The sequence below is a fragment of the Cyprinus carpio genome, chromosome A19 (genome assembly GCF_018340385.1).
Source record: "Cyprinus carpio isolate SPL01 chromosome A19, ASM1834038v1, whole genome shotgun sequence".
In the NCBI taxonomy this organism is placed as follows: domain Eukaryota; kingdom Metazoa; phylum Chordata; class Actinopteri; order Cypriniformes; family Cyprinidae; genus Cyprinus; species Cyprinus carpio.
The window spans coordinates 21,391,139-21,418,161 of NC_056590.1; the positions used below are offsets into that span (position 1 = coordinate 21,391,139).

Sequence of the window (27,023 nt, forward strand, 5' to 3'; positions counted from 1 at the left end):
TATGGGAAGATATTTGCTGGAAATGTAATACATCACATTTTGACATGTCTGAGAAACATTAAAAATATTTGTAATTGATTTTTAACAAGATTATCAATGACAAATAAATGAGGCTCATACACACTGCAGCTTAATACAGTGTCACTACTGAGTGTTCATGGCATTCTGTTCACACAAAATTTGGTCATTTACTTAAAAAATAGTAATAAATATACACATGCAATAAATATAAGATCAAAACCAGCAGTTTTGTATAACTTTTAAAAATTATTTTTAAAATTATTATTTAAAATTATATTGCTACTAACGATATAATATAAAATTAAGTCATGAATAATAACAATAATAATATAAAAAATTAAAAAATAAAAGAGAACAGGACACAAAATCTTTAAAATTCTTCAAAAATGTGTTTATAAGAGACAGTACAGACTGAAACGTTTCAGCTAAAAGTCTTCAAATCTGTTCGGAACTAGTTGTTGACGTGCTGACGTCAGCGTCGCTTGGACAATTGCAGCTCGTCTGAGGTGCTACAAAATCACAGTCAGAAACGGAGGTAACGTTACGTGTCTTGACAAACTCATAAATGTTTGAATCGTCTGTCTCCACTGCAGGCCTAGGGAAACTTATAAAAAATATTTTGGGGGAAATTTGTACATAATGATCCAGAGAGCGCGTGCTGATTAAAACTACAGCTTGAACGGAAAAACGGCGCTTCCGTGTCGAGGACATAACGTACTAATATTTTCCAGACAACAATACGTCTCCTATCGATCGTGTTTCTTTGGCCAAGTAGTTGGCGTTGCTTGTGACTACGGCAAATCATACTGTTGCTATGGTTATCGCTATGTCAATAATCAGTTTCAGGAGTGGCTCCCGTTTGCCGTATACACACGTAAAGATAATTCAGATTACTCCCATTATCACTCCCAGATCTTTGGAGTGTGTATGTGGTCATATTTTGGTTTTCCTGGTATAAAACAGTAGGCCTGTTTATCATGTTCGCTCAAATAGGCACGATGTGTGTGAGGAAAATTATTTGTTTCTTCTTTTTCTTCTTCTGTTAGCTTGTTTGGCAGTGAAGTAGAGGTGGTGCTTGGCCTCTGGTGCAGACAGTTTCTCCTCCTGTATACTGGAGCATCAGCAAGGCTTTTTTCTGTCAGCCTGCCATGGTAAAGCATGGATTGTATATTCAGATTAGTTACACTATATTAGTGTGTCCCAATAATTATCATCACACATTGCATTTCTTTTAATTTATCATCTATTTGTGATAGAATTATCACATTTGTACATATCTTCATCCCTGGCACACAAAGCTTCAGGGGATTCCCCTGTCCTAGACGGGGTCTGGAGATAGCGTGACATGTCTGGGATAGTAGAACCATGTACCACTTGTTTCCTTTTAGGGCAGCGACTTTCTAATTGGGTGTTTGCCCAAAAATTTTGGCCCCAGGGCACAGCGCCACTGAGCAAGATGGTAGAAGTGCAGTGAGAATAGCAGATGATGCCAAAACTGTCCCTCACAATGAAATATGTCTATATTATTTCATTTGGTTGCTTAATTATCATTTGCCATGATATTAAACTGAATGAAGCAGCTGGTTAAATTGGGAAACTATTTGTAAATCAGGCATAGTCAGACTTTTTAACTTAGTCCTAGACCAGTTTGCAGATTATTCTGGCCAAGAACAACTTTTTAATGTTTGAGTAATGGCATGAAAAATGTCCAGTTATTGTTTGCTCTGGTTTTGGATCATTGACATAACACAGATTTTTATTTTTTTTTAAATGAAAATGAAAATTGCAATTCATCCATACAATCATTGCTTTTAAGTTCTGAATTTAAATTCATTTTGATTTAGATTTTTGTTGTTGTTGTTGTTAGTTTAACCCTAGGACTCCCAAAAATTATATTTATGAAACCTTGAAAAATATATTTTAAAAATGTTAGAAATAAGGATTAAGATGTATATACTTACATACACAGACTTAAAAAAAAAACTTTTTAGCAAGGATGCATTAAATTAAAGTAACAGTGAAGACATTTATAATGTTACAAAATGTTTATTTCAAATAAATGCTGTTCTTTTGAACTTTCTATTGATCAATGTCCTGAAAAAATAAATAAAAGTATAAAAACAAAAATATTTAGAAAAACAGCTGTTTTCAACTTTGTAAATAATAAGAAATGTTTCTTGAACACTCGGTCAGCATATTAGAATGATTTCTGAAGGATCATGTGATCCTGAAGACTGAAGTAATGGCTGCTGAAAATTCAGCGTTTCCATCACAGGAATAAATTACACTTTGAAGTATATTAAAGAAAACAGTTATTTCAAGTTGTAATAATATTGAACAATATAACTGCTTTTATTGTATTTTTGAACAAATAAATACAGCCTTGGTAAGCATAAAAGACTTTCAAAAAGATAATGGCATAAAAGTTTTTGCCAGGCTCTCTGCATCACTTTTCTTTCACTTTGCACTCTCCCATTAAGGCATAAATAATATTTAAAACCAACTAGTCTCTTGTCCCCGTGATCCATTGCACACACACAGTGGTAATGTAGTTTGGATTGTACTGTAAATGCACCATCCTCCAAACCCTTCATGCACATGATTATTTGTACTCCGTGTGTTTTGATGATATTGAGAAGCTTAGGTGGGTGTGTGAGGATAATTACATGTGATATCATCCACTGATGAGCACAACTGTGGCGCTGTGCCAGTAGCCCAGCCATTTTCTATTAAGAGAGGAGAACGAATGCGACCAGTCTTTTGTCTGGCATGCATTTGTTCGTCAATGTATACTTTAACCACAGTGATTTGAATATTTTGTACTGATTAAACACATCTCTTCCTAATGCTTGTGTGGCACAGATAAATGTAGAGCAATTGAATGCGCTGAAAATGCATGTGTATAATAAGCACTTTATGGCAAGATAAAAATTTTTGCAGACCGTTTCTATGAGTTTTATAGTCTTATAAACTCTGCATACTGAGGAATAGAAAAGGGCAAAGTTGTTTTCCTCCTGAGACATGTTCTTGTTTTATTTGTACATGCCAACCATCCCTGACCATGTTTTAGTTGATGACTGGGAGCTCTTGTTTATTTGCTTGCTGGGAGACTTTATTTGGTACATACATTTTTAGGATAAAAACAGAAATTTTGAAGACTGAAAATATATTTTCCTTTCATTTTATTTCTTTTTCTACATCTTTTAGTCCTTTTTCCTCCTCGATCTCTTGTGCTTGTCCCATTCTTTTTTCTTTTAAAAGCTGAGGAGAAAATGCCGTGCCCTTGTTTAGATAAACTTGCATCACCTGGTCATTGAAAGTTCGTTGCAACGCGCAATAACACAGACAGCGGTTTGAGTGGGTTCAGGCAGAGAGTCCTGAGACTGAACAAGTCTTATGTAGGAAGAGGACGTGACCTGGATGACAAGAAAACCTGTAGGACAGCAGTGTTGGCCCCTTTGTCTTGTGATTGATGGTGTTGATGTTCTAAATTGGCCTCAGATACGCCAAGTACAAGAATCATAATAGCAGGGTTTTAGATTAGTTCTCTAGATAGCAGGAAGAGGGGGAGGTGGAACGTTCCAAGAATACTACAATGCATTGGATCCCGAATGTCGGCTGGAGGTTTGCGAAAGCACATTGCAAGCAAAGGATGTGAATAGTGATTCTAATGTGGAGAAGTATTTCAGGGGTCAGACTGCGTCATTACTGCCGAATGGAGGTCAAAGCCACACACTTGTCCTCAAAGGCGAGACGCTAAGGCCTCTCAGCTTACTAATTTTAATCATATACCATACAATACCATACAAATAAACTTACAAATAACAACATAAGAAACAATCAGATCACATTTACATTTACATTTAATCATTTAGCAGACGCTTTTATCCAAAGCGACTTACAAATGAGAACAGTATAAAAAATCAGATCACTAAGATCGTTTGCGATTTTGTAGCATTATGGCCATCCGTGATGCAGATGAGTTTGTTTCTTCACATTTGGAGAAATGTAGCTGCAGTGAATGGGTGCCATCAAAACAGTTTGGTAAAAGCATCACAATAATCCACAAGTAATCAACAAGTCTCCAGTCTATCTATTAATGGCTTGTGAAGCGAGAAGCTGTGCATTTGTAATAAACAAATCCATCATTAAGGCTTTTCAAATTTCAACTTTAACTTTTCACTTCTGGTCATAATCCTTAATAATCCTTCCTCCAGTGCAAAAAGTACATCCCTTGTTGTGCTCTCGCACTAAAATCTGTTTTAGCTGTATTTTTAACAGTTTGATGTTAAAAAAATCTCAGTGATGTATTTATTTATTTTTTTGTTCCAAACACACAGAGTTTTACTTCCCAAGATGTTAATTGATGCAGTGCAGTTGTGTTGATTACTTATGATGTTTTTAACAGCTTTTTGGACTCTCATTCTGACGGCACCCATTCACTGCAGAGAATCCATTGGTGAGCAAGTGACGTAGTGCTACATTTCTCCAAATCAATTTTCATGAAGAAATAAACTCATCTACAACTTGGATGACCTGAGGTTGAGAAAATTTTCAGCAATTTAAAATTTTTGGGTGGACTATTCCTTTTAAGAGATTTTGTATTTTATTTTTATAGTATTTAATATCAGTTATGTCGATTTGAATTCACACACTCACCTCGGAATGGCTTTGAATAACTGATATTCAAATACCATACTGTGATAGAGAATGAAGAAAAAAAACTATGAGAGAGAGAGAGAGAGAAGTGAGTAAAATAAAAAGCAATTAATTTGAAAAATGATATGCCCACCTCATATTTGTGGGCCATTACCAGGATGATCAGTTTGGGAGACAGAAATGACCACTTGTACTGTAGTGTGCAGTTATTTCATGGGCTTTCAACACTGTTGAAGAGACTATAAAGAGTTTAAAATGATTAAACTTAGTTTTGACCCTGCAGTTAAATGCCTGTGCTTGTCTATTATGGCCAACCCACTATCAAGAATAATGGGCATTTTTCAGAAGAGCCGGGGAGTCGAACCATACACTACATGAAAAGCAGCATTAAGAGGCTGGAGATCTGTGTAATTAAATAAAACCCAACTGTTTTAGTGTGTACTTTAGAATGAAACCCAGGAATACATCGTTTTAAATACGCTATGGGGCTACACCAATGTCCCCACGTTTGACAGCACTAAAAAGAGCTGTTTAATGCTTACGTTTAATAGCTTGTTCACAACACATTGACAAGAACCTCTGTGCTCCTGCCCTGTGCTGCCATGACAGCCATAACATTGTGGTGCTTCATTTGATACAACACAAAACTGTGTCCCTTTAGTCATTAAACACTGCTTAATTCCCATGTTTAATGTAACAAGCATATCGTTTTATTTTGTCAATAGGTAAACAGGTCAGTGACATATAAGAATGTCCAAGACACAAAAGAAATCTACCACAAAGAACTGTATACTTTTTAGATTAATTTGTGCTTATACTATTTTCAAGAAAAAATTAATTTCATGACTTGACAAAAATGTGGTGTAACCATCAATAATCTTTAATACATGTGAGTGTACAATCATCATTTTAAAAAATCTCATATTTTTAGAGGTGACATCGGATGAAATTTTCACTTTTGTAGATTTTTTTTGCATTTAGTTAGGTTTCTGCTGTGTCTACCAGCTCAAATTTTTTTTTAAAAGAAAACATGCAGCCAGTCTGAGTTTAAAAATGTGTCATCCAGCTGCCTGTTTCAATTTGGTGCCGGTTTTGACGTAACTAGCTAGTTATTTGAATATGACCACCTCTGAGCAAAATATGGAGTCCGCCCTCTTCCCACGCCTTTTTGTTAACAGATAGCAAAGCAGCTAATGAAGGAGCCTTTCGTTTTTCTAGGTTTGAACAATGAAGGATCCTGGCATGCAACCTGCTCTGTGTTCAGATGTACTGGCTCCCAGTTACACAGAATCCCAGCTTCAGATGAAAAAAAACCCCGAAATGGTTTAATTTTATATATGAAGGGAATGTCCCAGAAATAGTGGGCAAAAACTTGCTTGTGTGTGCAAAACATTTTTTGCCATACTGCTTTTCAAACCTCTTAAAATATGTGTATTCATGTCATTGTGTGTATGAGTGGCATTTTTCATTGTATTTTTGAATTGAAAAAAGAGAGCACCATGTCATTGACCCATATGAGAAACAAACAATTAGAAAAAAAACAAAAACAAATGACATAAGTTTCTCAAAAGGTCTTTATGTGTTTACAAGTTTTTCTATTTATTATCTTTATTAGCACTTGTAAAAGGCCAGTGTGCTTTTTTTTTATAGATGACTGTGTCCTCTGTCTGGAGTATTGATGTGCTGATGTCTCTCTAGCCTCGGGCACATTAGATTGGCATCCATTAAGCACCCTCATTGTTTAAAACCCGCCAATCCCCCGTCTTCACTTCCTGTTTGCCCCTCCTTCAGAAAAAGAGAGATAGCAAAAATCACAGACTGCATGATCTCCTCACGTGCGGAGCTGAGATCCGGACACCCCTGACCCTGGCTCTATTTTGTCTAGGCATGTGTGCGCGTGTGTAATTTTCACCCTGCTGTCCTAGACAAGACTGCCCCTCCGGAGTCTTGGATAATTGTGATCAGTCTTTCCTCTAGTTGCACTACGGGCAGCCCTTCCAGCACTGAGAGTGAAAGAAAGAGCAACTCGTGCACATGTGGAGAGTCCACGTCTGAACCCCGACCCCCTACATAAATGAACGAGTACAGCCACAGACAGACATGCATTCATACATAAATGCAGACATGTATAGAAATGACAGATATATTACATGTTATAGCATACAGCATTATTATATGGCAGGAAAGGGGTGTAAATTTTCAAGATTTTTGAGATTTTTTTTTTTTTTAGACCCACGAACTAATTTCTTTTTAATATTTTGTGTGAATTGTACAATTTTGTGTTTTCAGGAAAAAAACAAAAGAGCCCCCTGGTTATGTCATTGCTCTTGGTCAACTGACAAAACTCAGTCCACGAGTGTGGATGTGAGAACAGCATGGATCAATTTCTGTTCTTGTTAAAATGTGTCCCTAAATGCCACCAGTAGTTACGGCAGAGGACCACATACGTTGCGTCTAATCCATTCCATGATTTATCAGCACATGCAGCCTATTAATGTTCTCTGTGGAGAATGCTGCAGAGACGCCCAGACTCTGGCTTTTCTGGTGGTTGGAGCAAATCTGTTTAGGATTATAGCAGTAGTGGTGAGGGAGACATGGAATAGTCCAAAATCTGAGCAATGGTAAAGAAACCCCAAACAGCTGTCTGCAGGATTTGTTGACATTTCTCTGCTTTGCATATTAGCTGCTTGTTCAAGTTGGGTGACATTATACGCTTCATGATGTTTGCTGCTGTTCGGTATTTGGCTTTTAGTGTAGTTTCGTCAGTGAAAGTCCATGTGTTTTTAACACTATGAATAATATCTATCTATCTATCTATCTATCTATCTATCTATCTATCTATCTATCTATCTATCTATCTATCTATCTATATCTCTCTCTATCTCTCTCTCTCTTTATTTTAATCAGCTGGAGCAATCACTGGATGCCTTTGTCCATATTAGAGATTTCCTGGAGTGTCCTGAGTTCTGTTACTTCTGTGATGCATATGTGGAGTTTCTGTTTCGTTTTTTTCCTCCAGCATCCAGTATGAATGAAACGGACATTACATGTGTTTCTAGTACTCAATAATGGCCAGTACATCCTATTTTTGGGCAAAAATAGGAAAAATAGCCTAATGCTTCTTTCAAAATAAATTTTAAGTAGACGTATGATAATCTCTGATATGATAATAAGAAGTGTACATAAATTTTTTTGTTGTTAATTTGTTTTAAATTAATTGCATTTTAAATCTCAAAAACACTCTGATGTACCAAGCCATCAGAACCAAACCGAAAACCGTGGTTGTAAAACTGAGTTATGTATTCAACCGTGAGCTAACCTTATTCTTGCATCCCATCTGTCTGTCTGTCTGCCTCGCTTATAGATAAACAGTTAAATAGGTGGACAGATATGTAGCTAGATAATTCTGTATAACTGTTGATTAATGCATCAGATGGATGGAAAGATGTAGATAGATCTATCAGTCTATCTCGTATAGAACAGTGGACAGATATGTAGATAGGTAATTCTGACTGTTTGTTGTTTATGTATTAGATAGATAGAGAGAGAGAGATGGAGAGATAGATAGAGAGATAGAGTAGACATGAACACATATAAAATGATAGATAAAATCTACCTTCTAGGCAGAACAACACACGTCTGATATTCAGCAGGCAGTGTCTGGTGTGTTGAATATATTGTCCATTCATGCAAGTAGGAGTAGTGCAGGCATCATGAAAGAGAGTCAGACTTCCCCTATCTGATGTCATTTTCAGATCTTGGGCATCTCAAACTGAGAGAGAGGTCAAGAGCAAGCTGGCGTCTGCATTCTGATGGCTCTCATATTCACCTTGTGTCCTCCTCGCCCCCAATCCCCCCCCCATCCTCCTCCTCCTTCTCTTCCTCTGTCACCTCCCTACTTTGTCATCCCATCCCTGTGTTTCGCTCCCATGGCACTTCTCTTTTCTTCTCCTGTTCGCTCTGACAGCTCCTTTCATCCATTGTCTTCCACCATGCCTTCAGCTCCAGCACTCTCACTGCTCCTACACGGCAGGCATATTCACATTCAGTCAGCGCCGATCATTACTTTTTTTCTCCCTTTTAAAAAAAGCAAAAATCAGATAAGGAAAAGATTTATTGGGGTGCATTTTGTGGTTCAGGTGTTAGTGTGGTAACACTGTTACAGTGCATTTTCAAGAAAGATGCCATAGCAACTGCATTTTGTGTTGTTAAGATTTTATAAAACGAAATTCAGGGTTTAATTCAACATAGAAAATGGACTTCCAACGTCATACCTGAATCAAACGAGTTTCAACAAGATTCCAGAGGTAACTGTTTTCTTAAGTTACATCCACTTTGACCACAATTTGCAGGGACAAAGTGAAAGGAAGTCATTCCGTTTCAATAAAAGTTGGTGATTTGAGGTGAGTGGGACGTTGTGATGTGGGTGTGCCCGACACCACAATAAAGTTGAACTTTATGCAAATGAGAGCAGAGTTCAAGTTTATGCAAATAAGCAGTGACATGATGCAGTAACTACTGATGGCTGAGAAGACAGTGATGCTCATGTGATCCGCCTACTGTCAGATGTTGTGGTCCAGCGACGATGGAGGAGTAAATCATTTTTCTATTCTGTATGACTTGTTTCTGCCCACATACAGAGACAAACACAAAAGCGATGCATGGAAAAACAGATTTCAGATTTGCAGAAGAATTGAGCATGCGTTGATTCTCACTGATGCATGATGCTTTGTGCATTGTAGCAATTTATAAACAAATGTTCATTTTAGCAACTGATTCTTTAAAAAAATGCTTCATCTTAATTTTTAGCTGCAGTGCAATTTATGGTCAGACCTTCAGTAACTATTGCTAGTAGTGCAGCACCATGTTCCCAGGTCAACCAATGGTGACAAATTGACAATTCAAGAAACTTTAGCAGAATTCAAATTCATGCAAACAAAGTCATACCAATCAGTTTTTTTTTCTCTCTCTAAATATACAAAAATAGGGAGCACGGTGATGGAAAAACTGTATTTCAATGATTTTGAGTTCTTTCGCAAATGTTTTGCTTTCCTCAGAGAAACTTTGCGTTTACTTGCAGAGCTTTTGCACAAAACCAATAGTTTTGCCCAAAAGCTTTGTGCAAAACTATTGGTTCCCTTTGCGAAACCTCAGCGTTTACTTGCAAAACTGTTGGTTATCGTCACAAAACCTGTGTATTTCCTAACAAAACATTTGTGTTCGCTTACAAAATCTTTTCATTTCTCCCCCGAGAAAAAAAGAGCATTTTGTGAGCGAATGCAAATTTTTTTAGGGAATTCAGAATATTTGAGAAAGAACACAAAAGCATCTCATATTTTTTTCCATCACAATATCCTTTTAGAGGCTCTGTAGATATGAATGGATGGTAGACAATTTACATTAACTTCTGCAATAGTGTCCCTTGTTTTATGATCCGGATCCTGCCACATTTCGGAATGCAATCATGTACGTGTTGCATAGTTGGGAGCTTTGCCTTCTTGCACAGAGTATGTTGTGGGCCTAAAGGCTTGATTATGTTGCCCTGTGAAGGCCACCTTAAAACCAGATCCTCCATGCTAACTTATTGCCTGTTTCCTCACTACACAGCAGGGGCCAATTGTTAATGTTAATGGATCAGCTCAGTGCTGCTCTGGTCCTGTTGACAGATGCCCTGTCAGGGCTGCACATGTGAGATTAGTTTCCCGCCACAGGTGGCTCTGTCTAGTGTCCTTCACCGTGCTGTAGCGGAGCAAACCCTCTCTCTCGTGCCTCAGGCCAGGGCTTTTCTAAAACACCTCTGTGGGGGAATCAGCTCAGCCCTTAATGCAGATGCAGTGCGCTTAAATACACCCCAAACCTGTACTTTTCAAACATACTCTCCCCCTCCCTTCTTGTGTTCCCGCAGTCGTGTTATTTTTGGCTCTCTTCGGGACGTATGTCATCAGGGAGAGCGTGCAGCACACAGTTAATTAGTCTACCTCAAAGCAGGAATAAAGCGCGAGATATTTATTAGTGCTCTTCTAGTGCTGCTTGTCACGAACACGTGTTGAGCCTCTGCAACAAACTGTGAAAGCAAGTCAGCGGCAGAACCAACAGTGGGGCCTTAAAATGTCAGCGCTCTGATTCATTGCCAAAAGTGTTCACACAAAAGAGTTTTCCTCCTCCATCATGTGTTGTATTTATTTATTTGATATAATCAAGAGGACAGAGTGGTGTTTGTCCCTTGGTGTTTGCCATTCAGGCAGTCTCTAACAGGAAACGCACTGTACTTGGACAGTTCACTAATGTGTGATAATTTATTAGGCTATTTTAGATGCTTATGCAAGTGTCAAGTTGTTTGATTTTCAGCTGAGAGCCAATAAATCCCAATCTCGAGGTGCTCTAATGCTCCCGTTTATGCATTAGAGTGACAAAAGGATCTTACCACCCCATATTTTTTCTTATAACCTGCTTTTTTTTTTTTTTTTTTTAAGTATATGATTTTTTAAATAGGAGTTTTCACAAAATTAATTGAGTTAGTGACAAATTAGATGTCTATAATAAAGGAAATTGTGCCATGTTCTTAGAAATATACTCTTTGTATTGATGTTTTTTTTAAACCATAGACATTTATAAAAAAAAAAGTTAAAATATTATTTTTCTTACACCTTGAAAACATAAGAGTGTGCATATCTAAATTAGTTTTAATAATATTATTTTACAAATATTAATTTGTTCAAAATAATGTCATTTAAATTTTGGGGAGTTGCACCAAAACCTTTTAGAATCTAAAACAAGTTTGCCTTGTCATAAAAAGGTAAAATTATTTGATTTGTTTGATGGTTTCACCATATGACTTTGATTTGGTGGACAAAAATAATAAGCAGTGATGCAGTTTTGTTAAGAAATAATAGATTATGCCAAAAAGTACTTTTTTTGTGAAACTAGTTCTTTTAATGAGAGCTTTTTCTTCATTATATATTGCTTGAGATATATATATATATACACACATATATACACACACACATACACACACACACACACACACACACACACACACACAGTAGTCAACATTTGAAGTGAATCAAAAAAAGTTAAGAACAAAAAAAGTTAGGACAACTCTGATGAAAGGTTTTGATCCACTTCAAATGTTGACTAGTGTATGTGTGTGTACATATATATATAAAATAAAAAAGAAGTTAAACCATCTCATAATAGAAGAGGTGTTTTCAAGTCCATTTTTAAGGCTTGTTTGAATAAATGAATGGATCTAGACAAAAATGCGCATCACATCATTGATCTTAATACCAAGCTACAACTTGCACATACTCGGCTCTCCTTCTGTCCACTGTTTCCATCCTCCAGGTCATCCTTCTAGTCTCATCCTAGACACACGCTGCAGCCAGGCTGAAGGGCCAGCCGGGTTTGGGCATGTGATAGACATTAGCACTGGGAGAGAAGTCCAGATCATTATGTTTAATTATGACCTTTACAATGCTCATTAACAGCTTTCTACCACACAGTCCTGGCAGGAGCTCCTGGCTCCTGCAGCCTTTGGCCCGTCTCTGTTACAGCCTCCTCTCAGAGTCTGAAGACAGACTTTAACCCTGAAACCCCTCTGCCTGACATGCACAGTCAGCCCCTTTAGGGGGTTTATCCTTTTTCACAGCCTAACAGCTAGCTTAAACCAAGGTCAAAGAATTGATATTAATGTATGTTCACCTGGGATCAGATACATTCATGGCGGTGCATGTTCCAGTTCTGATGTCAGACTTACCTGCCACTACTGTTATTTTCATAAGGCCACTTAAGACCCACTAGGATAAACACACTACCACTGAGAAGTCTTTAAACAATTTGTCACTGAACAGCTTCCAGGCAAAGTCTTGATTTAATGCATCATGTTGAGCCCCAATTCATGGCGAGTTTCAAGACAGTTGATAGAACTGTCATTTGGCATATTGGGCTAGTGCTATATTATTTAGCCTTTTAAAATCATTTTTATGCCTTCCAAACCTAAACATTTTGTTTTCTGTGACTTGATTGCAAATTCTGATTGCAAAAGCTTGTATCTATCTGGTTTTGTAGAATGCATTGCATTGTCTTGGTAGCATTGATAAGAATGGATAAAAAATTACAAACAAATCTGTAATGTTTTGTCATGTATGCCATAATTTTTATATATATATATGTGTGTGTGTGTATGAAGATATTCAATATTAATTATTCATTAGTTATATAATAAATTAATTTAAAATATACATTTCCTGTTTGTACATTTGTTTTGTTTCCTAACTACACAGTGGGGACCAAAAACATATTGTTGATCCCTGTAAATTGTTATTTTGCAGGCACTTCCGTATATGGGAAGGATGCCTTGCATTCAGTGTTTCCTGGCATGTGCACTGTCACAGAGTAGATCCTGTTGAGCTGTGTACTTTCTTTTTTAAAAAGCTCACATGCAAGCCTTTGAAGGATAACCTTAACCATAATTAATCTTAAACATGAATAATTCTGTATACACGTCTTTTTTGCAGTTTTAGTGGTACTAAAATAAACTGCACCGTCTGTCTGCTGAGTTAAATGTGCATAGCTGTGCTCCAGGTTGTCTGTCTTTGCAGAGAGATGTCATCACGGTAACAGCTTGATTGGTGTGTATTAAAATGAATGGCTTTTCTCAACTTTATGAGCCAGTGTATAATGTACCTCAGCTCGTTTTTAACTCGCCACTTTAATTCTCCCACCTAAAGCTGTTTTAATTCAGCAAACGAGGACTTTAGGGATGGCTGCATAGCTCAATGGAGACATTTGAGTGCTGGAAAAATGAATTCTTCTTAAGTGCTTTGCTGTGTTGGTCACCAACCTTAAAAGATATCCATAAAACCCAATTCCCAGTAGGGTCTAAAATATGATTTATGAAACCTTACTTATTAGTGTGTCTCACTTTTAAAATGAATTAGCAGTTCTCACTTACTCAAAGCTGCAATTGCTTAATATGTACAAAAAGGTGACTGTAGCTGTTTCCAGACATATGGAGCTTTGTTTGACCAAGTCATAATTTCAACCAAACCAATAATCACAGGCTCCAGTACAAGTGTTTGATTGCTGTTTTGTTGATGTATACAAAAAATATCCAGTGTTGCTTTACTTGTTGTTTAAAGGCCAATGACTATTACAAAGCGGACCGTGTTAATGGACGCCTTCTTTTTGTAGTTGCAAGACAGTGACTACAGTCTGTATGGTCTTAATACAAGCCTAGTGTTACTTAATGACAGTTTCTGATGATCTATAATTGCGGTGGCAAATATAAATGGAAGTTGAAAATTGCTGTGTCTGTTTCTCGGTATTGTACAATTCATTTGGGTAATTGGTTTGATATGCAACAGCCGGATTGTTTGTGAATTAGACCAAAACACCTGGACCTGGGCAATGGGACGCTTATAGCTCTTTATTTTTTAGGTGAAGGAAATGAATCCCTCCAGTCTTTTGTTGATTCATATCAAAAGCGAAACAGGGCATGCTCGCAAAGCATTTACCCCGTGCAGAAGGACTGTAAATGTTTTATTAAAATGCCCGAACTGAAAAATTGCAAAGGAGCACCAGTTTGTTTTGGCGTGTGTGGTTTGTTCCATTCTCCTGTGGCTGCAGACTACTGGTCTACTGCCGGTCCTTTATTGACTGAATCTCTCACTGCGAGGAGGGGAAAAAAACCACTTTGTATTATAACCGTATGGAGAAAAAAAAATGTTGGCAGCGGTTTTTATACAGCACACTTTTTAAAAAAGAGAGACGGTCCTGACCACAAGTCATAAACCATACTTTATTTAAACTGGCGCTCACCCATTATTTGTTCATAGGACTTTCTGTCTCACAGAAATAATGTTCCAGCGCTTTAGGTTTGGTGGAGTGGCATGAGGACTTGGATAAACTGTTGCCAGGTGTTGTTACCATGACATTCCATTATGTGATTCCACGTTGCCTTGATCAAATTTGTAAATGTGAATATTTCAAAATATGATTGCGAATGATGATTTACTCTTGGCTCCTTCTTATTTTTTGAATTTGTGTATTCAGCGCACATTTTCATTCATACTTGAGAAATGACAGAATCGTAGTTTAAGGACTGAAATATTTAATTAAGCATTTTAAAATACAACACATTAGCACATTCATGTTAAAAAAATATAAGGTGAGATGCTTCTGCACCTACATTACCAGCATGAAGGAAGACCTGGCAACAGCTGCCATTAGTAACGCCATTGATCTCCACCTCTTTTGCTTCTCATGCTGAGATGACAAGTCCATCACTGAAAGCTCTCCAATGCCAAGCGCTGCCCCGAACGACCTTCTCCTGACAGCTTCCTCATTACCTTTTAATGTATTCATGCATATTCCTCCTCGCTGGTAAGGCCATCTTGTAATGAGAGGAAACAGCGAGCCGCTCCATGCCTTGGATCAAGCAATCCGCCCTTTATTTCGATTAACAAAACAACTTCTGATACATGTAGAAGGCAGGTTCTCCAGGGTAGCCGCCGCTGAATTTCCTGCAGTATGACAGAGAGAATATTGGCGCGTCAGTGGGACACCTCAGTGACTCTGGGAGACGCTATCATTATGTGTGTTGGCAATCACGAGAGCTGAATTTTGTGGCGGAAAATGAGGGAGGCCATGTCAGCCTCACTAGCGTGTTGTGAGTGGCCTGAAATGCATCTGCTATGAGAGTCTCATTCTGTTTACCGCAGCGGGGGGCATACACGAGAGCCTGGGCATCTCAGGCGCAATGTGCAGCATGGTAAAATGAACTAAATACATACATTATAAGTTTGGTGCTCTTTGGGAAATATAAAAGAAGCTCATTTCAATATAAATAGAACGGGGAGGATGTCTTTACATCTACTTTGATTGTCACTTTCCAAGCCGTAAAATACCTAGAGGCCTTTCTGTGGCCTCGCTCATGTGTCAATGCTAATTTTCCCTTGTTGCCAGGGGTAACACATTGGGGAGCCTTGATTTTCTTCCTCTGGTCATCGAGCTTGCGTCTTTCTTCTCAGACAGCTTGCTCAGTGCTTGAAATATCTCTCAATGTTGGGCAATCAAAAATAGGAGAACATCTCAAATCAGGCTTAGAATCAACAATGATGTACAGTATTCATTTTCACTGATAAAAAGTATCCCGCTGTGTCTTTCTTGAGAGGTAATTTCTCAGAGTGCCTGCATTGTGTGCACGAGCCAGGTATGACTACGGCAGAGATACTTATACAAATTCACGCCACAAGAAAATCAGTCTCGAAGTTTTGATAGAAGTGACGTCGGACTGTGTAGGAACTCAGGAGGGCGTAATACAACTGTCTAGCAATACAACTTGCCAGACAGCCACTTTCAAGTATCAAATATTTCGAGCTGTCAGCCATCCTGGTTAGGAAACGCAGATGCATACAGCTGTTTCGTAGTCTGCAAATGACCCCTCTCAGTTTCTATGCCCCACTCTCTGACTGACACATTGTGCTAGATAACTGCCAGTGCTGCATCGTAAGCGGCCCGTCCAGCATGTGGTTACCTCCTCAGCTAGTGCACTCACCTATTCAAGGGTTACTGCAGGTCAGGATTTCAATGCCTCACTTTCACACGTTCTCATATGTCCTTTTGCTTGCAATCTCTGTGTTTCTTAGGATATGGGTCCAAAAACATTGTTTTTAGAGGATCTTTGCTCACATAAGCATTGTCAGTGGTGATGGTTTTTCTTTTCTAATGACTTACTGCAAGTATTGTACGCAAATATCATTGTTTTGGATGGGAAACTTGGGGATTTGTGATTGCAGCTGCACAATACAAATGCATGTAATTATATATTTGAAATTCTAGAGATAGCAGAGCTGATGACAAACACAGTGGGGGTCCAAAAGTCTGAGAACATTTTTAATTGCAAATTATATTTTCAGCATAAAGGTAGTTTTACCTTTTGCATAATAGTGTTATTAGTGGTCTGGAAATGTTAAATATTTGTCAATTGTATTATTTATTATTTATTTTAGTTTAATTGAGATACTATTATAGTTTTTCTTAATATTTTGAATTTGTTTCTATTTTTGCATTTTCTGATTTGTATTTTAATTTTTGTTAGTTTTAGTATTTTGTTATGTGTATTTTTTTATATTTATTTGAGATGTTGCTTTGGCTTTATAAAATAAAGCTTTTTAAATATATTTTTTATTTGTGTTGCAGTTAATGTCTATTTTATTAAACTGAACAGAAAATGTGGGGTTTTTATGGTTTTATGGTTTTAGTTTTAGTTTGTTTTAGTTTTAGTTAACTGTAATAACTCTGCTCTTATCTTTTTAAACATCCTAATCTGCTTATTTCTATAAAATCTAATTTTATTATTTATTTTTATAGGACAGATTTTTTTTTGGTCTAATACTCAAGGAATCCACTTTGTAGATGTAATTTTTATTTTTTGTTTGAAAACGTTTAAGACTGAGTCCCATCATTTTTGCTGAATATGATTTTCAGCAGCTGCAGTAATTAGCATGATGTCTCAGCTTTCGGTGACCTTTTATTATTAATGACATAAATGTGATAAAATTCTACTACAAATTATTTGGTATAAGTACTAACTTTTTGTTTTTTCGTGCAGATTCTACATCATTTTTACATACAACTTATTGAATGCAAGAACGTAGATAGCGTGACTGAGGAGGGAGGCCAGAGCAAGCGAGGAAAGATGAAAAATAACAGGGAGTTTAGTGCCGAATCCTTTTAGTAGACTACTGACACATGAATGAGGGGAGAGTGAGAGAAAGAGAGAAAAAAGTAGACAGCCAATTTGGGAGTAATGCAACTAAAAACAGACAAGTGTAATTTCATCCATCTGGACAGATGTGTAAAAGCGCTCCTCAGAACATTCCCCATGATTCCCCCTGATTGATCTTCCCCTGGACTGAAACACCTATTATTAGCCACGAGCCTAATAGCACCAGGATGGCTTGCTGCTCTCCTAGAGGCCAGTTCTCTGGTCATATCTCACTCACTGCAGCCGTAGAAACCGAACATGGGTGACCGAGAGAGACGACAGGATGTGTAGATGCGGTGCTTCATATTCAGTCAAAAGCACACGGTGTCAAACAACACAATAACATTGTTTCATCCAGGTTTCCATTATTTAGGAAGAGCATTTTTACACCCACCTGAAAAGATGCATTTTTTTGTGCTACTGAAAAAAAACAAAAGAACAGCTTGTGTACAATCAAATCTTCACAGATATTTTAAATGTATAATAGTTTAAAGCTAAATGTTTACTCTGAAAGAGCTGTTTATTGAAGGCCACAGCTGTGAAACATCAAACGATGCTGGTTTTGCTTGAATATTTAAGAGACTCCACAAACACTCGCCTTCTCCCTACGTTGGTCTGCTGGCTTTCGGAAATGAAGGAAAGCAGTTGAGGCAAGCATGAGAGCTTATGATTGACGGCTCACCACCCCTGCCATGCCATTTAAACCGCCACATGTCCCGAGTCTGGTGTGATCAGATCCATTTTGACCCAGATCCAAACTTAAACAACGTTCCCACTGTCCTTCATCTTTGCTGCTCTATATGGAGATGATTTTCCGCGCTATTTTTACACTTGTGTATTTAATGTCACTGCACAAAAGGCCTATAGATTAATAGTTTGGTTAATGCTTAGAAAAAAATATTTTCAGTTATTAGATTCTATTTCTTTATTTAATTTAGCAATTTTTACACTCTCAGAAATAAAGGTACAAAAGCTGTCACTGGGGCGGTACCTTTTCAAAAAGGACATGTTTGTACCTAAAGGGTACATTTTGATAACTTAAAGGTACATATTGCTACTTTAAGTGTACATATTAGGACCTAATAGGAACAAAAGTGTACCTTTTGAAAAGGTACCGCCCCAGTGACAGCTTTTTTACCTTTATTTCTGAGAGTATATGATAATATTTGCAGCATTTAACTTGAAATAAATGCTGTCTTCCATTAACCTTACAGCCATTAATCCATCATTACTATGCAAAAACATAGCCAAAAATCCTGAAACTAATGTTTTTGTGCCATACACTCATTTTTACTTGCACACGCCTAGTGGAGTGTCTGATAAAATATACATTAGTCCTCCCTTATGACTTGATGTATAATGACCTTGCTTGCTATTTCATACTTAGAACTTAATTCTCTGCAAATTTTTCAGTGGTCTACCACCTTTAAATACTAATAACTAAATTAACCAGCTTGTGTTTTTAAGCGTTAATTTTGGTGGCAAGCCATTCTTTGGCTTCACAGCTTCATTGGTGTAACTGTGCAGTCTTAATAGCTCCCGCAGAACCTTTTGTGAGTGAATTTCAAATGTTCTTCATCAGCTAGAAGGTGGAAGTTTGTAGTTTCAGCTAGTCTTTGTATTTGTGATTATTAAGCCATAAACAGGAGCTTGAGAAACGCACACAGCTCCTGCAAACTGGTTTTCATGTGAACCCTGGCAGGAGAATGAATGTGGTAAGCACAAGGCGGTTCTCCAGGTGTGACTTTTTTTTCTCTGCTGTTTTTACGCCTCATCAAACTCGCTGTTCTTGAGTTTCAGGCAAACAATTATTATCCGTGCTTCATTGTTTGTGCCACTTCCTCACCTGACCTCAGGAAATTCAGATCATGGAAACTTCTCCTTAAATCACACGCAACATAAGCCCACCAAATGCCAGCACAAAATATGAGCTACAGCATTATTTGAATAAACTTAATATTAACTTTAAAATAATATTCTTTATGTTGTTGTTTAACACTGTAATTTTCAGCTGTATCAAAAAAAAAAAAAAAAATTAAAATCAGCTAAATTAAGCACAATTGCTATGTTTTGTTGTATGGATATATGGATACAACACACAAAGAAACCGTAACCATGGTCCCTCGAATTAGATTAGCTGGACCAGCTTCAATCAAAGATCAAAATCTATCAGAGCCAGCTAATAGCAATGATTATAAATAATGGCTATGGGTGGGTAAATAGCTCAGGCAAATGCACTGCAAGATATAGGCGCTCCAAAAGCTCTTCAGACAATGCGGGCACGAATTCAAGGCAAATATATACATACTGTAGAACTGAAGAAATATTTTACATGCATTAGTACACGACATTCAGTAGACACCTGCCCATGCAGAGATTCATATGCAAAATACTATCCTTCCAAAGGCCACATGATCTCCGTATCACGTAAATATTAATATAGCCATTGATTTCACTCGCTTTTTAAGATCAAAGAGAAATCAGTTGATTAAAAGAAATGAATGTACGATGTTAAAACTGATAAATTAGTTTCTTACGCACTTCATTTTAATTCTAACATTTCGGGGATTATTTTGTAAAGCAACAGCATCAGTTGTTAACGACAGTTAAACTGCATTTCGATATCAGCAACAAGAGTATCAGTATAATGATAATCATAATCAGAAAAATACCAAATAAGAATTTAACGTTATTCTTTCACACACAAACAGACACACACACACACACACATATATAATAGGCTATAAGGCTATTATATTCTAAAACAATATTTCGTTGTTTATCGTAATTTTTTTTCCGTTTTACAGGCTACTATACTGACACACATGTTAACTGTCATGCTGATTTCCTGCTGTTAATATTTACGAGTTTTCCCGTTTTGGCGAGCGATGACAACTGATTATATGGTTGTTTTGTAGCTAGTCTTGTAAACTTGGCTTTTTTCACCTGTGAAATGTGTGGACAAGGAGTGTAGGTTATTCGTGCATCTTGAACAAGGTCCGTTTTCCGCGCGCTTGTTTACCAAATGCGCGTGTTGTGGTCGGCCACTGCGCGCCCAAATGACAATAAAGCATGTGTCTGTCATGACACGTACACCCACTATTCGTTCAGTGTGTTTTCAAACTGTCATAACAAGTAATATTCTAACAAACTCCTCCCAGAGACTTTATAGATTACAAGTTGAGAAATATTATCAATGCGAGGCGAATGGCTAGCCACTTGTCAAAATGATAAAAACAATTAATTTCGTATGTATTTATTTATTTTATTATTGTGCAAATGATGAAAGTACAAATATTTCAATTGACCTTCAATATTTCTTTACACTTAAAATAGTGCTATTGTAAACAGTAATAGGTGAACAAATATTGCACTGATATGCAAACAGGAACAAATTACACTCACTTTGCTTTACATTAAGAATGTATTGAAAATGAGTAATTATCTCCGGTGCACATCAGGAGCCCATTACATTTGCAAGTGTTGAATTCAAAGCCTCAGAAAAGCAGCTAACGAAAATTTACAAAATGAAAGGGGGCTCGGCGTAAGGAAAAAAGTGCATCTTTGTTTGCCCCTCTTTGTTTACCGCGGGATTTTTTTCATTTTACTAATTCATTTCAATGGCTTTCAAACTGGAAAATGGAAATGTTGCTCTTGCCCTCTATTTCAGCAGCCGCGTCCTGGCAACAGAGCAATTTTCTATCATCAGGGATAAACGGCATCGAACAGTACATTCGGATAAAAAAGCCTGTGATTGCTGGCCTTCCTGTCTGTCATCTCTCTAGAAAATCCTCTCCCCCAGACCTGAGCCGTGTGCTGTCAGAGCTAATAATGTCTTCTATTAAGTCAAAAAAGAACCCCGAAAAATCCTACTGTTCTCAATTGTGCAACATTCTCAAAAGATAAAAGATATTTCAGCAGAGCCTCGTTCATTTAGATGAACTGAAAATTAATGCTCATAAGAGGCAACGTGCGCTTCTGTGTTGGCTGTAATTTTGCATTGAACATTGAAGTATCCTTTCAGGTCTGTGTACTACACAGTCCTATTTTCTCATCTTCTATCTAGAGAGAAACAAGCTTCTTTGTTGTACATTGGGATGAAATATCCGATGCAGTATGGCTACGTCAAATGCACAGAGGCGCAAAGCTAATGCCATCTGTGACGTAAGGCCTCGCTCGTGTTAATACGTGGCCATCAAAAATGGACCGTTATGCTATGATCTTTAGGCCGTGGTCACCAAACCGTGACCACTTTTAGAGTAAAGTTACCTTAATCAACCCAGCAGTCAATCAGGAGGAGCTCTCAGCAAGAATGAGAATATGATGCGAGAATTAACAGCTCAAAAACACAATAACCCTTATATTTAAATTGCTTTAGGCTAATTCGTATACAATTCTTTTAATTTTTAAATAATTTAAATGTTTGCCCTTTATCAATCTAAATGTTTAATCGAATTTATGCCTATATTTAACAGGTAGGCAATTACATATTTCATATTTTTATGCCTCTGTCTTGTTTGTCTTTATTTTTCTAACACCGGGTTCCAATCATCCGAATAATATTTAGAGAAACCGTCCTGAAATAAAATACATGATTTAATATTAGCCTTAATGGTAGGGAGGGGTCTGATGGTATTTGGTCTACTTTCTTGATTTCTATTGTAGTGATCTCGCGCAGAATACCGACAGCCGCGCGTGCTATCCATCTGTTTTCGCCATGTACTTCCTCTGCTCAGCAGCCATGGAAATCCGTCGACGCCTGCGAGTCTGTGTACAGCCGTTGGGCTTGAGTTCGGGAGAGAGCGGACACGTTCAGCCGCCTCTGCTGGACTGGCAAGTCTTTCCATCCGAGCCGGTCAATATGTCTGTTCGGACGAACGACAACAAGATCCGGCGCACTTTCGGAATGAAGACGATTCCATTTCAAACTTTTGTGTTAAGGCTCAGATAAGGTTGCATGAGCGCCAGCGTGTCCACACAGATCCCCTCTCTTTCTTTTTAACAGATTTGTAATATGATGCTTATGGGGTTACATGCATGCTTTGCTATTATTATTTTCTCGACAACAACAACAATAATAATAATAATGCAACGCAGTTAACAATCACTTTAAAAGGTAATTTTATTTAAAAACATTTAAGTTTAAAAAAACTAAAATATTATAATTTTTTCTATTTTTGCTATAGGCCTACTAAAGAGTTTGATTTCGCCTTTATAATACAGAAATTAATTTTTTTTAATTATAATTAAAATATATTATTGTGCCGGTTTTGTGTCCAGCAAAATATTGTAGTTTAGTTTTTACGTCAATTTTAAGTTGTAACAAACTGGTTAAGATGTTCTCAAACTCAAAGGCACTCTTGTTTTCTTTTATATTTTCATTTTTCTATTTCTGCGCAATTTTCATTTTTCCTCCTTAGATACTGGAATACAATTTCTCTACTACACAACACCCTTTATCATAATGCAGCAGCACGTAAATAAATCTTTAAGAGTTTAAGAGTTTTAATTGACATAAGCAGACTTTGTACAATATATAGCTACGCGGAAACATTCATTGGCCTGTTGCAGAATTTTGTGCGTTTGCAGTTTAAAAGATCAGTCCCTGGCTAATATAGCCATTCTAGATTTATGTCCTCAGTTTTCAAAGGTAAACTGTCAACGCAGGTAAAGGAAGCCATTTTAAAGGTACCAAACCATGAAGTCTCGATCAATTAAGCACTTAAAATGCCAGCAAGAAAGCATAATTGGAAGATTTGTTTGTACCATGCCAAGGCTATAAGTCTCTGCTTTCGCTCTCACTTGCTTGACAAACATTTTCACACTGGTCATGCAGCAGCAATATTTAATCAAATTCCTGATCACAACTGTTAACTCATTTGACAATTGCATTTAAGCAAATTATGTCAGATATTTAGAATATTCAGAAGAAACAAAAACATTCACACACTGAGTAAATATTAAATTGTCCAAACGAATGATCTAATGTTCCACGTTTCCTCTTACCTGGCACAATTCCTTTGAACTCTAAATATTTGATATCTTGACTAGTCTACAAGAAGAAATCCAGAAGCTTTCAGAGCGACCAGCTGCCTTTCTGTCTCTCCCAAGTTCAGTCCACCATGGAAAATGGTTATCTCCGCCGCTTGTGCGTTCTTAAATCCGGCAAAGAAAATAACATCCCTGGTAATAATAGCAAGGTACGCAGTTCTTATTACAGAAAGGGAGAAAATTGAAACTAAATGCTGCATTTAGGGCTACAATTTTTGATAAGAGGATAATTGAGGCGACACTGGTGTATAATTAGCGGATCATTTATGCTATATCCACTTTTAATCCACCTCCCAAAATAAACAAGGTCCATAATCATTACAGACGAATTGTTCTTAATTTTATAGCGCCGGTCTGAATACAGTGTAACGGATAATCAAAGAGGATTTGGATATAACTGATTGCGACCATAATTGCTTTTCATTACCATTTAAAGTAAATGTATGCCATATCATGAGGAGACTCGTTGTCTATAAAATAAAAATTGAGTGAGATGAGAATGAAGAAAGCTTTGCATGTTGTAGGGTATATTTACATCGTGGTTTATAATGTGATCGCCATTTGCCAAACCACAAACTGCACTCGTAATTTGCATATATTTTCAACTGTGACTGGCTCGTGATTACTAAGGAAAGGCTGTCACTAACCCGGGCCTTTCAGTGACTGGGGCTTAATTAAACTAGACCATATCTGGCGCGTTTAGTAGTTCACGTGAATCATCTCTGAGTATGCTTAAAACAACGCTTTTTCTATTTTGATATCGCACATTTTTACCCAATGTATATATATATTTTTCTATACTGTAAATCACTGTAGTTTTGTGTTATGTTATTATTGTAGCCTACTATTGTTGATTCTGCTGTTTTGTAAATGCATTTAGAGATTAACGTTCATATAAAAGTGGCTTTATAGTTGTACACAAGGCAATAAAGTCGCTGTCGTATATATTCTGTTCTACCTAAATGGGTTCGAGTCATGCAGTGTTGGCGCGGTTTGTAGGCTAAGCGTTATTTGGCACCTCTGCCGCGGTTGCGAACCGCGCGATTAATTACTTAGATAGCAGCGCGCGACATCTGAGTGGGAATTTAGTGAATATCAGAGGGATATCCCAGCATTATTATTCTCCACATGGTTATGGCTACGGTGGGCGCTGTTAAGGTAGGTTAACTCACTGTGAAGTCTCAGCTAAAGCAGAGAACTGATGACGTTAGGTTGAATGACCAATCGGAAGGCGCTGCCCTTTGGAGACAAACCATTTTACTTGTAGTGGCTGCATCAAGTCTGGAAGCAAGGACTCAAATTTAACAGAATCCACCTTAAAATCTCTGCCTTTACTCAAGCCCACCTTACACCATACCGCGTGAGAATTACAGGACAAAAAAAGGAGAAATTGTTGAGGTAATAACGCAATATCTCCTAACCAAGGAGAGAACGAAACGAACACAACGAAAGGACTCATTTGGACTTCAGAGATAGTGCTCTCAAAGCAGAAAATTTGATGATGACCATGACTACGATGGCTGACGGTCTGGAGGCTCAAGACTCGTCAAAATCTGCTTTCATGGAGTTTGGACAGCAATCGCACTCACAACAGAGCTCCCCTTCGATGGCCGCCAGCCATTATCCGCTCCACTGTCTCCATTCCGGATCTCATCATCATCAGCACGACAGCTCTCCGTACTCCGGCTCGAACTCCTATAACAGGTCGCTACCTTACTCCTATGTAAGCCATCCCCACCACAGTCCATACCTGTCGTCTTACCACAGTAACGCCAGCGGAACACAGACCAGGTTAGACGCCACAGGTAAGCGTATTTACATGCGTAAACATACAGATCCGTTTTCATTGCTAACCTAACCGAGGAAAGCTGTGCTATAAAATGTAACAGTGACAAGCACTGTAAGTTCGTTTTTAAAAGACCTTACCCGTTCTGTTTTGTTGTCGCCTAGTTTTGCCCGTCCTATGCAGCGATAACGGTGTTCTCCTCAAAATGATTTATTGCGTTCCGCCAGTGATTCTACCCACCATTGCAAATTATAATTAGCATCTAATTGTCTCCGTCTCGACATGTCACTACATGCAATTTCCTAAATATGACAGACAATGTAATTATGCTATAGAGTGCTTGAAAGAACATTACAGACTATTTGTGTTTATCAAAAAAAAAAAAAAATCGCCTTTAAAATTCTGTACAGACTTATACATATTTATGTGCGGGAATCATTCCACAATATTCACCCTTTTCAGAACAGCAGAAAACAACAGTGATTGAAAATGGAGAAATACGTTTCAACGGAAAAGGCAAAAAGATCAGAAAACCGAGGACGATTTATTCCAGTTTGCAGCTCCAGGCACTAAATCACCGTTTCCAGCAGACTCAGTACCTGGCGTTACCAGAGCGCGCGGAGCTGGCTGCCTCTCTCGGGCTCACACAGACACAGGTGAGATGTGGACTCATTTGCATCATCAGTGAACTGTGCTTTTCATTTAGGTTGTGTATTATATCTGATTGCTGTTATTAATAATGCTGGAATAATAGTGTTTTGGAAGTAGATAATAGGCCTATTTTTTTCCCCCTGACAAAAATAAAATCTCACGTTATACTAGATACCACCTTCACTTAACAATTTAGCAACCTAAATTTTTTATTTGTTTTCAGGTAAAGATATGGTTTCAAAACAAAAGGTCCAAGTTCAAGAAGTTGTTGAAACAAGGCGGTAACCCTCATGAGTGTGACCCTTTGCCCGGCTCCATCGCCCTGTCCCCGCGCTCTCCAGCCATTCCTCCTATATGGGACGTCTCAGCCTCCTCTAAAGGAGTAAACATGTCTGCTAACAGCTACATGCCCGGTTACTCACACTGGTACTCATCACCTCATCAGGACGCCATGCAGAGATAGGCAACTAGCCCTTTTTTTAGGCCAGAGGCCTTGATGTTGACATCCTGTCTTCGCCCAGTTCACGTGCGCTAGGACGCACATTGTCATCGGTTTAACATCCTTAATAGAGACCTATTCTAGCCTATTAAGTGGACGATTTCTTTTGAAGAATGAAGACATCTGATGTGGTGAAGGTCCACAATGGAACTAACTGTCAGTAGCATCATAAACGGATTGATTAAAAATCTGTTCTTACGTTTGACTCTAATCAAACACTCATCGCCTACGTGAAACTGGAACAGGAAGCGAAACGTTGTCATATCACGCGCTTGAGTCGCATTTGAAAACGAACTCAAACTTCTTGCGTAGATGTTTCTGATCATGCAAAAGCAAGCAATTTGATTGTAAATATATTGTCCGATTTTAGTTGTTAAAAACTTTTTATGTTTTGTCATAAATGGAGTAAACATGACTTCAAGTAACGTGTTGTGCCTTTTTTTCTCTTAGAGACGATACGAAACAGGCTTTTTAGAATCAGTTATGAATTTGATTATTGGAATAATCTGCATTGAATACATAATTTATTTATAAAACATATAAAATTAGGAACTATAAACAACTTGCACAGTAAAATTTTAATAATT

At 37.6% G+C, this 27,023-nt stretch overlaps 1 protein-coding gene across 2 annotated transcripts; it reads left to right on the forward strand.

Moving 5' to 3' along the window:
* The first annotated feature begins 445 nt into the window (after positions 1–445).
* Positions 446–26,861, forward strand: dlx6a (distal-less homeobox 6a). 2 transcript variants are annotated; one of them, XM_042776996.1, is made up of 4 exons: positions 446–556; positions 24,926–25,305; positions 25,749–25,942; positions 26,161–26,861. In XM_042776996.1, exons 2-4 carry the CDS (start codon positions 24,999–25,001, stop codon positions 26,398–26,400), a joined length of 741 nt encoding a protein of 246 aa, XP_042632930.1. In that variant the 5' UTR covers positions 446–556; positions 24,926–24,998; the 3' UTR covers positions 26,401–26,861. The 2 variants fall into 2 exon arrangements, with proteins under 2 accessions (XP_042632930.1, XP_042632929.1); XM_042776995.1 differs by lacking the exon at positions 446–556 and having other exon boundaries at positions 24,764–25,305.
* The last annotated feature ends 162 nt before the right edge of the window (positions 26,862–27,023 follow it).

What these genes read in the sequence shown, in the direction of transcription:
- dlx6a (XM_042776996.1), top strand. Translation starts at nt 24,999, where the DNA reads ATGATGACCATGACTACGATGGCTGACGGTCTGGAGGCTCAAGACTCG. An exon ending in GACCAGGTTAGACGCCACAG is followed by an intron (nt 25,306 to 25,748) that starts GTAAGCGTATTT and finishes CACCCTTTTCAG; the next exon opens with AACAGCAGAAAACAACAGTG. An exon ending in TCGGGCTCACACAGACACAG is followed by an intron (nt 25,943 to 26,160) that starts GTGAGATGTGGA and finishes ATTTGTTTTCAG; the next exon opens with GTAAAGATATGGTTTCAAAA.